Raw genomic sequence first — 18,759 nt, forward strand, 5'->3', positions numbered from 1 at the left:
AATCTTTATTTGTCTCTAATGTAAAATATGTATTTTGGAGTTAAGACTTTGTGGCTCTCAGGTACACAATTAATTAATTATTGAAGTAATGACAAGACAATAATAATTGCTGAACTGTGACACAAAGCACAGTATCTATTTTTTTTATAAAATATATAGGGTCAAAGCACCAATGAATGACCGTTTAAGGTTCAGCTTGTAGTGAAATCCACACTAAAGGTATAAATTTCATTATTTAAGCGTACAAAATAAAAGAAAACAATAAAAAACACTTTAATTTTTACTTTTACTTTTTTTTTTAAATACGAGTATTACAATTATAATTAATAGAACCATATTAAAAAATAGCAGAATCACCAGTGAATGACCACTACTACCCCAGTAAAAATAATACTCAGATTTAGTTCCATCATAACATTATAAAACACCCTAACACATTAGAATATGGATATATTCAAAGAATTGCATAAGAAAGAGCATCAAATAAAACACTTACCACACCATTCCTTATAAAAACACTATCAATCTCAGAACAATAACGGGAAGACGCGCCATTACCTTATGACAACTCACAGTTCAAAACTGATAGATTTGTTTCTTACCAAAAGATGTGTCCGCCTACTGCTTTTGTCATAGTTTCTAGTGTTAAAAGTTTTTTGACTGGACACATGTAGCAATTCTTATTGTATTGTGTTTTATTAACCAATGGTCATTTACTGGGGGGTGGTCATTTACTGGTGCTTTGACCCTACAACGTTTTTGTGACTCAATAATGCAATGAAATTAAGTGAAAAAAATATTATTGAATAGATAAACATGCTTTTTTTATGGGTTGACATGAACAACCGCGGAGAAAATTCTTTAAAAAGGGAATACGCAAAAACTACAAGGAGTTTTCTCCGTCTTCGATAGATATATTCATCGATACAACAACAACAAACCATCACGCCGTTTCCCCGTAAGGGTAGGCAGAGAGGATAGAACGCCACAGCACTTTCTTTGTATACAAATCACTATCTTTGTATTTCAATCAATTGTCCCGTAAAGTCAACACGACAAGTTCATTTTTTTTATAATTCATTGCCCAAAAAAATATGTTCAATACTCGTTTATTTATCGTAGCTGCTCTAAATTTAATTAACGTTGTCTCCATTTAGATATTTTTAATACTACAATTTATCACCTAAAAAAAAAACATTTTATAGACTAAGTATTACTTTAAAAATGTAAAAAAAAGTTATATTTCCCAATTACCAGAATTACCTAAATAATGTCTCCCTAATACCACGTGGGTGAAGTGAGCAGGCAAAAGCTAGTTTTGAATGAGAAAATGTAGGTAGAAAAAAAGTACCTATCAAATGAACTTGACATTATGACGTAGGAAATGGCGTGACATCGTGACAACACTTGTATACGCAATTATATTCTCGGTAGATTTGAAGTTTACGACCGACAAAAAACTATTTGCTTGCAAATGTGACAATGTTTGCTCGTTTTTATGACAAAAACATAAATTATGACGAGTTTAGAGTACTGTCCACTGTCCATATGTTACGTACATATACATAAGTGTATTATCTACACTACATTTACATCCGCATTCGTCAAATGACATCCAATATTCGTAGACCTATTGAAACACACAGATGTGCACCGAGCCCTCAAAAATGACACCTAACTGATGCTCAGTCATGTGTTATGGATTAGCCACCTACACAGGGCACATTTTGTATTTAGTAAGCTAGTGGTAGAAATAACGTTCTCCACAGGATGAAATATACCCAGAGTTTTGGTGCATTTGGCACTTAACCATCTGGTAAAGCCCTTGAGATCAATATTAACATCTTACGGAATGCAGAAATCATGTATTTTTATTGAAAAGGGTCGTTTATCGTATGCACTTGAAAACCATATGATTCAACGCGTGAATCTCAGGATGTAGCGTGGGAAGAATAAATGTACCTATTTTTTGTATCAAACCTACCCCTCCAAAAGACCAAAACTTGTATTATATGAATCCATACGCAGTCTTTTGAGGATGAATTAGAAATGTAATCCCTTGTGGTTACTACGTCGCTCTGACGTAATACTTAGTTTTAATATACACGGTATCTTTCAAGTGTAACAGTTTAATGCCTTTTTGTAATGTCTTTTAAATAATAAAATAAATATACATCTTCGTGTCTTCTCAATTGATCTGTTGGGCTTCGAATATTTATTCTCTGTGTGCTACACTACATCGGCACATAACACATGCCCAACGCGTGTTTGATCGTTGTTCGACTTCCGCGCCAGCCGGGTGTGACGTTTAGAATCGAAACCAAAATGCCCGCTTGTGTCATGAAAGCGTGTAAAAACCTTTTAGATAAACATTGTTTAAAGGATTGTGTATCTTTTCATTGGTAAATATTTGTTCATGGGATTTCCCATGCGCCGCTGGCGAGTTTAACGTTTAGAAAAAGAGTATTTATATTTAAAAATAAATACTCTTTTTCTAAACGTTAAACTCGCCAGCGGCGCAATCGCGAAGCTCTTCTTATTTACAGTAGCTCAATCACAAATAACTATCGACGTGCTAATAAGCAACGTGATAACAATTTCTCACCATGGTTGTTTATCGTATTGGCCACTTTATACACTGTGTAACATTCACCAATCTGCCCATATTTGAACATATATATATTTCTTCAACTCTTTCACCTGTTAATGTATGTGAAGTTTAAGTTCTTCATCTCTGTTGTAATATGTTAACATTAACAGCTCCCCAGGGAGTTAAATCCAGTCCTTAGAATATATATAAATGTCATTTAAATTACCAAGATAATTTCCATGTCAATGGTAAATTTTCATGTCAATGGTAAATTTCCATGTCAATGGTAAATTTCCATGTCAATGGTAAATTTCCATGTCAATAGTAAATTTCCATGTCAATGGTAAAATTCCGTGTCAATGATAAATTTCCATGTCAATGGTAAATGAAAAGTTTTAGTCTGATCAAAAATAAGAAAAATAATACTATTTTCCCATTTTAAAACGCCATTGTTTTGTTGCATTTATTTTATATTAATAAGTGGTTTTTTCAAAGATGGTGAATGGTAATTATATTTATTTATTCATGCATTTCATAATATATATATGTACAGTTTTTTGTTCACTTTGCCTAGCTGTGTGAAACTGTACTTATGATTTTCTTGTTGTATTACTGTAGAATGTTTTATTATTTAAACTTTCTACTGAATATACTGTATAATTTTTAGGTTTATTTTTTTTTTATAAATCTTGGGTATAAGGAAATTCATGATTAAAAAAAATATATATATTAAGCCAAATATGTTAGTATTATAAATGTTTGTAAAAGGCAGATTTGCCGTTTATGTTAATAAAATAAAATAAAACAAAGTCAAAAAATACAGTCGAACTTGGTTATTATTATTATCATTGTGGATAACTTTTAAAGCGCCATTTTTGCAATATAATACCTCAAGGGCGTTTTACTAAGTGATTATATAAAGATATAATTTAATTTTGGCTTTTTTAATTAAAGAAAAATATGTGTGAAAATTATGTGATATCAGTAAGAGTTTTTTTTTTGTTTTTTTTTTCTACAATAAACAGAAGTGATAAAACAGAGTATTCAAAAAATAAAGCATAATAACATAGCAATGAAATACATATTAATAGTAAAAATAGTAAACAAAAAAATCCCACAAAGGCACGGCCTGTTCGTGGGTAGGTATACAAGAAAATGTTAATTATGAACATTTATATTTTTGTGTAACAAAAGAAAGAAAAAAAAATTATGTAAAAGATTATATGTTTTTTTTTTTTATAGTAATTAAAAAAGGAAATAAAAAATATAAAAAAAAAAAACACAAATATTCCTTATTATTAAAGGGCAAAAAAATATATCATAGAAAAAGAGAGTTCATATCTTTAGTTTGAATCCAGGATAGTGCATGTTTTTTAAAAGAAGGAAAACTTTGAAAGTTTGGAATTAATGAAATATTATCAGTAAAAAAATAATTAAAAAATTTTGGGTCTATAAAATATGTATGTCTCTGTGCGAGCCTCGTTTTACAATGTGGTATTTCTAACACACGATTCCTTCTTTGACTTGATCTATTTGAATTACTTATAAATAAATTTTGCTTCTTAAATATATATAAAAGAATATTGTTATTGAATGCCATTATAATATTTTTGTGTAGGTCTGTGTATATTGTTGAGATAACTTTCAATTTCCTAATCAAATTATGGGCACGAGTATAAACTATACATTTAAGCATACGTGCCAAACACCAGTACAAATTTATTAAGGAAAAAAAATGATAACATTTGGCGACATCTTTGTAAAAACTTGAATTCCGCAAATAACATAACGTCGGGCGGAAAACAGGTTTTTTAACATAATTCATAATTTTATTGACGGATACAACTTTACATACAAAGTGTTAATTGTTTTTTTGTTTTTCCTCGAATCGGAGGAAACGCTTTTTTTTTATTGAATAAAATAGCTTTATTCAACATGCACTAAAATAAAACCAGAATCCTGGGCGAGTATTTTTGTCTTGATGGCTACTCTCAGGTAAAAATCTTGAAAAAGGAAATCGACTGGAGATAAAAAGGAATTCTTGGGAAACATTCCTATAAGCTGATTTAAAAAGTGTATAAAAAGAAAAACATCGAAGATAATTTTTTTAAGACAAATTTTTAAATAGAAAGAGCGTTGCTATCTTCATCTGATTCAGATTAAGTTATATTTGGTATTTTTGTAATAATATTGAATCCATTCAATAATTATAAAAAATTACCACGTCTTTTATTTTTTTCCATGTATACGGTACAAATTACTAGTACTTAAACACATACAAAATGCAAGTCAGAATTCACCCATTAACAGGGAAATTCGGTTGCTGAATACAGATTCTGCGGATAATATGGATCTTAATCTAAAATAGCTAAATAAACTAACTAACTAACTAACCATCACGCCATTTCCCCGGAGGGGTAGGCAGAGAGGATAGAACGCCACACCACTCTGTCCTGGCACACTTCCTTTGCTTCCTTCACATTCATACATCTTCTCATGCACGCACGTCGATTATTCCGACTTTTCACATGACCACTTTCAAAAATTTGTTGTACTTGATCATGCCATGTCTTTCTCGGCCTTCCTCGACTTCTACAACCAGACACATTCGCATCATAAATCTTTTTAGCCGTAGCTAAATAAATAGCTAAACAAAACCTTCAATTAAAAATATGCTCTTACATACTTGAATCAGTACACCATATAAAATATTTGGGAATAATTATTGATACATAATATTTATTTATTGTAATATTTAAACCTTATAAATTGTATACATGGACAATGTCCGTTAATAAATAAATAAATAAATAAATAAATGGACAGAACATATCAAATTTATAACGCAAAAAATTAGAAAACTTTCCCATATCTTCAAGTCGATACGTAACATCTTATCCCTAATTAAACTCAAACCACTATATTTTATTTTATGTAACTCAATTATAACGTATAATAGGATGAGAAGGCACTAATAAATCAATATTAAAACCTCTCGAGTCTGCTCAAAAATCAATAGTTAAAATAATTTTTAAAAAGCCCTTCAGGTACCCCAGCGTCAAGTTATTTGAGGAATTTGAGATCTTAGATTTAAGGCAATTATATATTTTTAGAATAATAATGTTTGTAAAAGCAAATTATAATTATAACATTACCAGAAGTCAAACTAGGGGATAGGTCATGGGGTCTACCACAAACTCTGAATTCGGGCAAAGCAATTTCAGGTTTCTGGGCCCCAAAATATTCAATATGTTACCCAAACATTGCAAAACCATGACCCGGATTCAATGAAATAAATTTGTAAAAAATTGGTTACTGGGTTTAGGTTGAGAAAATTCGGGAAATTTATTCAAAAACATTCTTAAACAATTAATGGTATAAATTAATATTGTACAACTGTATCATAAATTAACTAGTAAGTATTAATGTTATTGTTTATTTTGCATAAAAATGTCTGCCTTAAAATAGGTTGTATCTAGTTACGCAGACTAGACATGATCCGGAGAAATCTATTACCAAAGTATGTATGTAGTAGATAAAGTAATTGTTATTTTTGTTAATAAACCATGATGAATATTATTATTATTATTGGACAGCAAGACTTGGACAGTATTCATGAATGGACCAAGAAATGGCTTCTCACACGCAATGTTAATAAATTTACAGTTCTTCACATTGGTTCTAAAACCCCAAAACTTATATACCTACGAGTATTGTAGTGTAAATGGTGTAGATTTGAAAGCTGTAAAACAACAAAAAGACCTCGGAATAACAATAACAGATTATTTAAAATGGGAATGTCACATATTAAACATAACAACAAAATCCAATTCAATTATCTACTTGATAAAAAAAGCATTCTTATTTACAACACCGAATATGCTACTAAAAATATACAAAACCTATACTAGATATACTCTCGAAAACGGGTTTCAGGTATGGACTCCCATATCAACTTGTTGGAAATGTCCAAAGACGAGCTACAAAGTTGTCGCCGAGCCTAAAACGGCTTACATACGTAGAGAGACTGGAAACTTTCAGTCTCACAACGCTGCAGGAACGGCGAGAAAGAGGTGACCCGATAGAGACATACAAGATACTCAACAGCCACTATAGCTGCCCAAATTTAGATCCCATGTTCGAGCTTAAACAAGATGCTCGTCTTCGAGGCCACAGTCTCAGGCTGGAGAAAACGAGATTCAATCTAAATCCACGGAAGCATTTCCCGAGCAATATGGATGTTGATGGTTGGAATAAGCTCCCACAAGAGCTGATCGCAATGGGTTCGAAAATGGACTAGATTTGTTTCGAAAAAGTTGAAGTGCACCAATAGCTACACAACAACAACAACAAACCATCACGCCGTTTCCCCGTAGGGGTAGGCAGAGAGGATAGAACGCCATAACACTCTATCTTGGCACACAGACCTCGCTTCCTCTACATTCATACATCTTCTCATGCACGCACGCCGATTATTCCTACTTTTGACATGTCCATCTTCAAGTATTTGATGGACTTGATCGTGCCATGTCTTTCTCGGTCTTCCTCGTTTTCTGCATCCATCAACATTTGCATCGTAGATCCTTTTAGCCGTTCTTTCGCTGTCCATTCGCTCTACATGTCCAAACCAACGCGGCACCCCTTTCTTGATTCTGTCAATAATGCATGTCTCAGCCTTACACACTTCACGGATCTCGACATTTGTGCACCTATCATACATCGTTTTACCACACATTCGCCTGAGGGATCGCATTTCGACAGCATTCAACCTACTTTCATCATTATTTTTCCAATTCCATACTTCGCTCCCATACATTAGAGTTGGAACTAGAACTCCGCTGTGAACTGCTAGTTTAGCCTCCTGCGATAAACATTTGTTTGCCAAAGTAGATTTTAGTGCACCGTTCACCCTGTTCCCGGCACTCACCCTCCTTTCAATATCTTTCTCGGCCTTTCCGTACCCAGTAAACATACTTCCCAGGTACACAAATTCTTCTACCTGATTCAGAATATCTCCGTTCACGCTGATCGCCAATGGCTAACTTTTATTAAAATAGATTTAAGCATATTAGCTTTAAGCTGCTCGATTAAAATTAATTTCACAATAATAATATTTTTCTGTACATCTCGGCAGTTTGGCAGTTTGGCAGCAATCTCCTTTCTATTTATTGACATCCAACTTATATTTACAGTCTGCGATTCGCGATGGGTTAAACAGCCCATAAAGTAATGCAGACTACAATTGTCAAATAAATAAATAAATAAAATAAATAAATAAATTCGCCAGCAACAAAAACATGGAGGTACGAGTACATACTCGTACATACATACCTATAAAAATCATATTCTGAGCTCCCTTCATCTTTTCGCTTCATTCGTTTTTCCCATTGAGTAATCCCAACGATTCGAGGTAATTTATATCCAAATTTTCTTATTTATTCAAAAGTAATGTCGGATTCGTGATGTAGTGGTTAGCACGCTCGCCTACCATGGAAGAGCTCTCGGGTTCGATTCCCGACATGTTCGACATATTTTATTTTTTTAAAAGTTGTTTTTACAACTAGAATATTTAATAGTCCCTGGACTGGCACCTGAACCGTAAGACTGATAATCTTACCTTCATGTAAGAAAAATGATCAAGATACGCTGCGACCGATATACCAATGCAGTGCTCTATGCACTATTAGGTGAGGAAAGGGAATGATGATGTTATTTCTATTTTTGTATATCTTTAGATTTTTTTCATTCTGTTGAATATGTTTCGTAACTTGAATTATTTTAAAAAAAAGGAATAATTTAAAAAAAATATATTTATAGATGACAACCATGAAGTTTCGCATAAATAAATTGTCTATGTGTTTATGAATGTATGTATGTGTATGCGCATGGGTGTATGTACGTGTGTGTGTATGTACATGTGTATATATGTGTATATATATATATGTGTGTGTATATATGTGTATGTCTGTATGTATATGAATCAAAATGTGTATCCAAATAAGTTTATATTTTGTTTGTCTGTGCTCTATATTAATTTGTTAACTATTATAATATATTAAAATGTAATTGCCTAGCTTGGAACGGGGTATGTACCCTTGTTAGCTGGGCAAAGTGAACATGGAATTGTATTTTGATAAAGAGTGTGAATAAATAAATAAATAAATAAATAAATAATTAAATGAATAAAACTTTTATTTTATTGATTGGTTGGAAGAAATTGCCATTTGGAAATAAGCCCGCCAACGTACAATTTACATTATGTACAAAAGTCAAATAAAGAAAAACATTTTTTTAATGTGTACCTTAGAGGATGAAATACGGTCCACTATTCCACTTTTAGACGTTTTGAAGTTAAAAATACAGAAACTATCGCAATAAGCTATTTTATACGTGAATAGAAGTCCACCAAAGTCCACTGTCGTCATAAAAATGCTTTTTTAGGTTGAAATAAAAATCTGAAGTCCAGTTTTTATTAAAGCAAAAAACATCAATAGTCCCAGATACGCTATTTTTGGCTCTATTTTTTGCCATCTCTTTCAGCTGCTCGATTGTGAAATAATCTACACATTGATGTTAGACACGCCCCATATTTATTCACATTAAGGTGATTCTAAACGAAAATATGAAACTAATTTTTTACCGTTTCCTAAGAAAAGTGGCATGGTCGACACCTGATGGCACAAGAAGAAGAAGAAAAATAGTAATTATAAAAAATAAAAAATTTCAATGTTTGATTATGTCCAAATGCTTGCAGACTGGCTGGATTTCTTCCCTAGGGAGTTGTTCATATTTAAATTTATTTCAACAGAGAGGGAAAACATTTTTGAGAAGGGAATATGGAAGTCTAGGCATTTACAGGGCTTATGACTTGTCATTGGCTGGTTTAAGTGGCCACTTTACACACTGTGTAACATTCACCATTCTGCCCACGTTTGAACATCCACATTTCCTCAACTCTTCCATCTGTTTTTGACTTTTGCGAAGTAAAAGAGCTTCTTTCACTACGGCCGTTAAGATACGGGCGCCGCTTTCCTAGGAAACCCAAGCTTAAGGGATTTATCTCACCCGGTGGATTTTGGTTCAGCCGTTTTCCAAAGAGCTAGCTTTCAACAGCTATGGTACGTACTATAAATTTCACATATGTAATTTCACATGTGTACATATGTACTTTATAAAAAACACTTAAATTTAGTTAAACGAGGTAATTAAATAATCCACTTTGTCAATCTTACGATGTTGTTTTTAAATTATTCAACAATTATTACACAATTCTATGAAATTTGCAAAAAATATCACATAATCATGATTTTAATTTGATCGCGTTGACCTTGGATGTGTATTTTGCCCTTGTTAGTACGAGTAAGAAGGTAGATTTTTGACAAAAATCACGAAATGAATTTAATATGAGGTAATTAGCATTTTGAACCATTTGATATGAGGCAAAAAGCGGTAGAAAAAAATGTTTCAGTACGAAAAACGGCATAATATTATTTTTAAGTTTAGTAAATTAGGAAGGTACAGTGGTTTTTAAAAATTATTTTTTATATTTGTAACAGTGGCGGCTGAAGGGGTTAAAAATGGCGGGGGTATTTTTTTTTATATGGGTAGGTACATGCGTATTTCACAATAATTTATATATACTCACTGTAAACTAATTTGTATTATTTGTTTTTAACATTGATTTGTTAATACCATATTTTTTGTTTAAATTCTTTGCAAGTTATTTACAATTTGCTTTATCATTCCAACATTTTTCTTATATTTTTTATTATGTAAAGTTTCACTTTTTATTTTGCATTGCAGCGTGCTTTTTTGTTTCTATATGTATACAAAAAAAGTGTTGTTTATTTTAAAAATTATTACGTACTATGTTTGTACTAACCTGCATATTTGTTGTAAATGCCTCTTGGGCGTATTGTAAAATTAAATAAATAAAAAAATATTAGATCCGACTGTTATCTGCAAAATGCATATTTTAGGTTGTGTGGTCAGCTAGACTTGAACGATGAACTATAATAGCTGCCATTTTGCTTATAAAGGCACCATTACAGTTCATTGATCAATATTACGGCATAAGAAGATTTGATGCGATGAATAAGTGAAAACTTTCGCTGTTAAAGTTGATACCTCGGACCTCAATCTCGCCTCTCGCCTTGACCCAAAAACTATACTACACGAGTAGCATTCTGTTCTATCGATTAAATTCAATGTCATATACTTTTTTAATGTTTAGGTAATCCATAATAAAACTTGAGGAATGTTTTTTTGTACATACGAAGCAGAAAAGCACCTCGAGTTCAGGCACCTTAAAGTATAGCACCTACCCAAAATCCGAAGCAAGCGTCCGCTCGCTTTAAGAAGAGGTTTATTTGTTCGTTTTCTAATTTTAAAACTATATTATTTATGAAGCCACATTAATATGAGGTATTTGGAGGCGTGTAATGTCGAAAACTCATCTTATTTTATTTAAATTTTCCTATAAACTAATAGAAAATAATCAGCAGGCAACGAGAGTCGGCGATAGCCGTTACTTGCTAGGAAATCGGGCTGTCGGGCCTCATATAATCGGCCCTCCAGGTCTCGTTTTATAGGCCCTACGGGCCTCAGTTTAACTACTTGGGTTGTTCCCTCCCTCCGAGGGCGGGTATGTCAAAAATATCCGTCTTGTCTCCGTGTCTCGGTAATCTTTGATTCGGCTAACCTTAAGGTATTTGTATAGAATCTCATTTTTCACTTTAAATTTATTTTAATTATAATTAGTTTTCTCTTCATATACAAGTGTATTTTGTATCTTATCTTTAGTTTTGATTTCCATTTTTATTTTTTTCTCCAATTGTATTTGGTTTATATGATGTATAATTCCTAATGTAATTTGTTTTCTTTTAATTTTATCAAACCTACTAAGGTATATTTAATTTTGTACTACTGTGTACAATAAAAGACGGCAAGCCGGGCAAAATAAAACAAAAATTAAAAACTCTATATCTGTAAATGTGTTGATTTGTATTTTCTTCAGAATATCGTGATGTGTAATGTTTGATAACTTTGTAATTATTTATGATGTTTATATTAAAAAATATTTTTTTCAACAACATTGTCACGGAGGCATTGATGTAGATAAAGCGTGTATACTTGTTGATTACACGCTCATTCTGCCCCAATTTTTTATTTAAATCACAAAATATATGTAGGAAGAAAATTAGTTAAAATAGCGTGGCTAACAGAGTCCCCCAGGATTCTATGACAGCTGCGGGTGGGGGTGAGTTTTCTCTGTCAATGGGCGTCAGTTGATCTGCCTTACGGGCCTCGGTTGATTAGGATCTCGGGCACCGTGCAATATTTTAATATTTTTTTTTAAAAAGAAATATTTGCGTTCTTATGATTTACCCAAATATTTCATTTTAAGGGCCATTTTCAACGAGTTGTAAATAACTCACTATTAGAAAATGGGAATCAAGTTGAAGTAGAGTAGGATTCGAACCACGGACCTTTGGTCCGTGACTCCGAGACACTAGCCACGGGACCACAACCTGATTCTAAATGTTTTCTTACTCGCGGTAAAAATTAGACCATTAAATTGTACGGCAAAGTTTCTTAAAAATGAACGAAAAAAAAAACAATAAAACGAACTACTTTAAACAATGTATCGCCCCTTTGGGCCTCAAAATATATTTTTTTACGAGCTTTTTAAATAAATTCCCAGACCTCCATATTCAAATCTCCAAAATGTTCTCAGTTATAATATAATAATGGATCAAATTCCTAAATCCCTGAGAGGTGAAATCCAGTACTTATTACTCCTACTTTCAATTAAAATAGAAAAAGTAAATCATTGGAACATAATTATTTTTTCAATCAATGAATAAAAGCTGAATATAGGCCGTGTCCTGGTTTGGGATCTAAACAGGAAAACTTCGCACAAAAATGCCCCACTGGTCAAGGACAGATTAACATTCGATAGCCACAAATAATAATTTATTAAAATTACATAATATATTTCAATAAAGAAAACAAACATTAAATGCACAAATAATTTTATAGGAAACCAGATTTAAAATTAATCAAAACATCACAATTTTCATGCCATATGCGGAATAGTAAATTCTAATCAAGTCCGCCTTTGAAGACGAATCATGGATTTCCTTTAATTAATTATAAAGAAAAACTAAAATACGAACTCGCTGATATGAGGAAGTTCAGTGGTCTGATTTAAATGTTTTATTTGTTAGTGGACCATCAAACTTTTAAAAAATTTGGTGTGAAAATGTCCATTTGAAGTTTACAAAAAATACAACTTCTCATTAAAAAAAAAAAAGAGACATATCAAGTCTTGTATCGTATGTAGACTAGTGTGACATCACAGCCGCACAAGAGTTAAAATAGGTACCATTAATAATATATTTCTTATTAAATGTACGGGTGTTTCAGGGCTAGAAAGTGAAACTTCAAAAGAACTATACCGTCGTCATAAGAAAGAAGGACGTTTCTACATAAAACAAAAAACGGAGAAAATAAATATTTTATGACTCGGAAAAAGAAAAATTCGCTGTGTGAAAAATACTACAAAAATTTAGAATATTATTATGCGACAGTATGTATTATGGTTTGCCTTAACGGAATATATATATTAATTTTAAGAAATTTTACGTTATATGTTTCAAAATTAACATTTTCATCTTCTTTTTAGTAAAAAAAAATACAAGAAAATATGTTATACTGCAATGAAAAGACTTTTCTAGCTAGGAACGCCCTTTTTATTTAGTAATTAAGTGAACGTCTTTCTTTTTTAGTTTTAATATGCCAATTGATTCTACTCAACTAAATAAAATAGATGTTACTGGTCATTTACTGTTTTCCAAACTTGTAACGCCAACCTAATAATCAATTAACTTCGAAATTATTAGCAGATCTTAAATTGAATTAAAAATGAGTAGGTACATTCATTTCAGATGTTTTTAAAAACGTAATAGAACAAAAATAAGTAATTGAATCAGTCTTTAATACGTCATACGTCAGAACAGCCTTTTATATTAATTTTAATTAAATTTTAATTAAAGTAATATTCAAGACTTTTTGCAGTTTAGTCTCATTTATTGGTGAAAATAATAGGGTTGTGGTTATTTTAGGAAGATAGATGTATTTAGTAGATGCGTTATTTTTTCCTGATTCCGAACATGTATGTAACTCATTTTCGAAAAAAAATGTTAGATGTGTCCTTCTTTCTTATGACGACAGTATACTCTCAGAAAACTTTTTTAAAAACCATAATGATTTTTTTTTATTAAAAAAAATAAAAATTATTATAATTTGAAAATGAGAGGTATAGCGTTATATTCTCTCTGCCTACTCCTACTGAGAAACAGCGTGATGGTTCGTTGTTTGTATTTGAAAATGGAGACATGTCTCGGATTACCATCCCTTACATAAACCCCTATTCTCTTCTACCCAGCCGCTTCCGTAGTCCGGGTCCGGAGCGTATGGCTTCGGTGGTAAAAAAATATGAGATTTTATAAAAAAGAACATCATACAAAAACGTTCGTCTGAAGTTTCACGGTATGGCCCTGAAAACTGTGTATACAAAGTGTGAATGCTGATAATAAAATTGAAGGAATTTAGAATTACGTACTTTTAAATTAACTTAAATATTTACGACTTAAATATTGTAATAATATTTTTTCGATTACACTTTTTGCACCTATGCCACATTGTTTTTATGCATTGGAGGGTTAAAAAAACAAAACAATTAAATAATCCAAAAACATTAAACACAAAAAGGCTATAAAAAAAATAAGAACGGAGGGGGGAAGATGCCTTCTGTATTTCAATCAAATCAATTTAGATTTTTCTACTTCAAAACGCATTTTTTAAATTCATGTTTTATTAATAATATTTCTATGGAATATACGCAAATCTCCCAAAATACCAAACTGATAAATTTAAATCTGTTTTCAATGCAGCAGCGAGGCTTATTACGGGAGTAAAACATATGTTCTCACATCTCACAACATCTTCGAGATTTGTACTGGTTAAAAAGCCCAGAGATAATAAAATACAGGCTTTGCTGGACAGTATTCAAATCCCTCCTTGAAATGGCTCCAAGATACCTATCGGACCTATGTATTAGGGAAAATACATGTCAAAGAAAATCTACTCTTAGGTCAGCATTTGATTCAGGCAGAGGAAAACTTAGCTCCTCGAGCACTAGATTCGGAGATCGTGCTTTTGCCGTTGCTGGCCCCTCTGCCTGGAAACGAATGCCGTCACGCTTGCGAATCATCGACAGTCCCAGTCGTTTCAGATCTCGACTAAAATCTCACTTCTTTCATTTATCATCCCCTCAGTATTTTAAATAAAAAAATAAAAAACGTATGTAACTTAAGCTTAGTCAGAATGTAGGTTTACGTATAAAATTGTAAAGCGCCACAAAAATGGCGCTATCAGCCAAACATTATTATTATATACGGTTTTTCAGGGCCATACCGCGAAACTCCAGAAGGACATTTTTTAATGTGTACTTTCCAAAATATCGGAACAATTTTTTTTTAAAATCGCATTTTTAATTTGATTTTTTTTAAATAAAATCTTATTTGACCTGCGAAGCGATACGCACCGGATGCAGACTAGGGAAGCGTCTGGGTAGGAAAGGGGTAAGGGTTTGTGGAAGAGATGCTTGTCCGAGACATTAAGAATTTTATCCGTTTTCATATTATAATATTTATTTTATTTCAACAAAAAAAATATCGAAAAAGAAAAATAGGATTTTTAAAAAATAGTTTACCTAGAGGAATGTTCCTTATAGGAGATAGGTGATCAATCCCATTTTAGGTGCCAGTCATAAAGGGGCGGACTTAACTTCACACGATTACCTTACGTAGGATTTTTCCCGATGTGTATTTACGTAAATTATTAAATATTTATCTACCATGCAAAAGTCGCAAGAGTTCTCGGGTCTGATTCCGGACATGGTTGACAATATTTATTTAAAAATGTGTTTTTGTACTAGAGTATACAGTATCGTGTAGTCCCTGGACTGAAACCTGAAGCGTAAGACGAATCATCTTACCTCTTCAACAAAAAAGATCAAGATTTTTTGGGGTTGGTGAACCAAAGCTAGGCCCCATGCACCATTAGATGCGGAAAGGAAATGGTAATGAAATTATTATTTATATAAATACATATTTATGTAAACTATTGATTAAATAAAAATATAATTAAATACTCACATTGTAATCTGCAACGAACTGTGTCCAGTGGATAAAATGTGGCCATTCCAACCACACTCCCCTGAAACAAAATTATATTAAAATAAGTAAATAACTTCCAGTGCGGGTATTCCAAAAGACACTATTTATTGATTTGATTTATTGAACTGTTTTTACAACGTACAGAGGTTCTCTTATTTAGGTCCCGGCTATCACACAATATGGAAACAGTTACATGTTAGAAAATTCGGCACATCGAGCCTCATGTAATTTGCCCTATGGGGCTCAGTTGATCGGCCCTTCGGGCCTCACAATTTATTTTTTGTTTTCCTGAGCAATCTATATGTGATAAAGAAGAATCTGTCACTCAGAATAATGCTTCCAAAAACACGCAAAATATACAGATGTATTAAATATCTACGCAAAAAGTTCGGTTAGTAAGCGATCTAAATTGAATACATAGTAAAGAATCTGAAATTTAAAGTAATAACAGTCAGCTGTCGCTAACGGGTTTCATACGATCGGCCCTACGGGCCTTAACGAATCTGTCCCCTTGGCCATATTAAATAGGCCCTATGGGTCTCAGCTGATGGGCTTTTCTGGCTTCGATAAGTGAGGATCTCAGATGCGCTATATAAGTTATCCATAAAACAAATTTGAATTAATATTCATAGCGCCCTTGAGGAATTATTTATGTTGATGATAATATGTTTTATTCGTGGGATTCTTTAATAATATGCATGCTTGCACTTTCTATTATGTTGTATCCCAACTCAACACAGGGCTTTTGGCTTCATGGAGTTGGGAATACGTTTTTTTTGTAATATATATATATATATTTATTTTTATTTTTATTTTTATTTATCTTTATAAATATAATTCCTCTGTACGTGTGATGTCACCGAACTCCTCCATAACGGCTTAACCAATTTACGTGCGGTTTTCAGAAAAATATAGATCTTTGCGCTGTGCGTGTTCGTAGATATTAAAATCTTTAATCGAATATGTAAAAAAGAAGTTAGGAGCATACATGTTTTAATTATTGATCTATCAGGGTTGCATTTGAGGAGAATGTATTTGCAAAAAAATAGAAAGATGTTGTTTTTGAATGTTTACGAACATCATTTGTTTTTTGTGAATCTCAATCAGATTCTTTCCTTAAATTCCTTATAATTTCTACCCATTTATTTCTTTTTATTGGGTTTTTGGTAACACTAAAATAATGTTAATTTAAATACATTTTTAAACATCATATTCCTACATAAGTACACCCCTTTGTTGGTGAGACGACCGGAGTTTGACGTTTGCAAAAAGAATGCTATATTTGAAAAAATATTTATTTTGTGTTTTGGAATTCAACCATAAACAAGTACCTACTTAAATGTAATATTTGAATATTAAGTAATTTTTGTTTTGGAATTTAATCACAAGCAAAGTACCTAGGTACCTACTTATCAAAAAAAAGTATTTTCCCAAGGCAAGCCAGCGTTCGGGCAGGACAACGCCTGACGGGTCAGCTAGTATATATATATATATATATATTATAAAGTAATGCCTAGTAGGAGAAGACTCATGCTAAAGCAGACTAACATATATGTTTATTTATATATCTCCATATTCATACACAAACATGTCTGCACCCCTATAAACATTCATACACATACACACACATACATACACACCCATACACGTATACATATACATACATATATGTATATATACACATACATGTGTATACATACCCACATAAAAATTCATACATACATATATACACACACATATACATACACACCCTTACATACACACATATATATATATAAATTTGATTCTTCTTGTCATTGTATTGAAATATATATCTTTACATGAATAAATAAATAAATGGCTGTATATATATGTTATCCACAAAAATAAAAGACAAAATATTTAACTGATTTAACAGGTAAATATTAAATTTAAGATAATAGAATAAAGCCTCTAAAATAGAGACTTAGCGGGTTATTCCGTTAAATATATATATTTACATTTATATATTTATATATATGATAAATCGTGAGATTATGCAATTAAAACCGTAGAAAATATGTATTATCGACGCTAGAAAAGAAAAGTTGTCGAGCGACTTGCAGCAACTTTACACAAGAGCCATTTTTAAAAAGTTATAAAGAATCTCGTATTTTTAATTTTTATTCAAATTATGTAGGAATCACGCTAAAATGATATGAATGCATGAGATTGAAAAAACTTTTACTGGCTCTTCTGTGAAATTGCTAAATGTCACTTGGTAAATTTTTCCTCCCCAGCTTCGATATAAAATATATAAGTACCTAATTAAATTTTGTAATTGCTGATAAGAAAATTATTACAATTAATTATTATTGAAATTACATTCTTAAATAAATGTCATTATTTATGAAAGTGACTACGCAGTATTTAGAACACAAAGAAAATATAAGCCGATAAGAATACACGTTTATTCATAATTAATGTATAATTAATTAATTTTCGTGTCAGTAAATTTGATTATAAATAGTTACGTGTTCTAAGCCAATACTTTAAAGACGGAAATTATGATTTACATTAATGGATACTGAACATTTTTATTTTATTTTAATTAAAATAATGAATTAATCAAACTCACGGTAGCCCCTGCAACAGCGTGCACAAGGGTGTCATAACTCAGCAAACCTCTATCAGTCATTTTTATTTCAATAAACGCACTTATGTATTACAAAGACGAATTATCAGGTGTAACGAAAAACACGCGAACGCGCGCGTCTTATTTAATTTGCACGACACCTCCGCATCGACGACTTCGCTTACGATAATAAGAATATATTTTGATTTTCTTTCAAGCACACACGATGGAAACCAGGAAAATTGATAATGCGCGGGGGAGGGGGGTGTCAGACCATTTCGAAACGTCAAAATAGTTACCGCACTAAAAAATACTTAGCGCACGTAAGAAAT

The 18,759-nt window shown here is 31.9% G+C and overlaps 1 protein-coding gene across 1 annotated transcript in view; it reads right to left on the reverse strand.

Annotated features, from left to right (window-relative positions):
* PMP34 (Peroxisomal Membrane Protein 34) overlaps positions 1–18,707 on the reverse strand; it is a 46,224-nt gene extending 27,517 nt beyond the window's left edge. The window contains exons 1-2 of the mRNA XM_088231522.1: positions 18,431–18,707; positions 15,814–15,874 (exon numbers count right to left, since the gene is read on the reverse strand). Coding sequence (XP_088087648.1) covers positions 15,814–15,874; positions 18,431–18,490 — 121 coding nt within the window. The 5' untranslated portion in view covers positions 18,491–18,707. The remainder of the gene's footprint in view (positions 1–15,813; positions 15,875–18,430) is intronic.
* Between the last annotated feature and the right edge of the window lie 52 nt (positions 18,708–18,759).

This window comes from Micrasema longulum, unplaced genomic scaffold, assembly GCF_059751315.1.
Source record: "Micrasema longulum isolate JH-2025_06_02 unplaced genomic scaffold, ASM5975131v1 h1tg000888l, whole genome shotgun sequence".
Lineage (NCBI taxonomy): Eukaryota > Metazoa > Arthropoda > Insecta > Trichoptera > Brachycentridae > Micrasema > Micrasema longulum.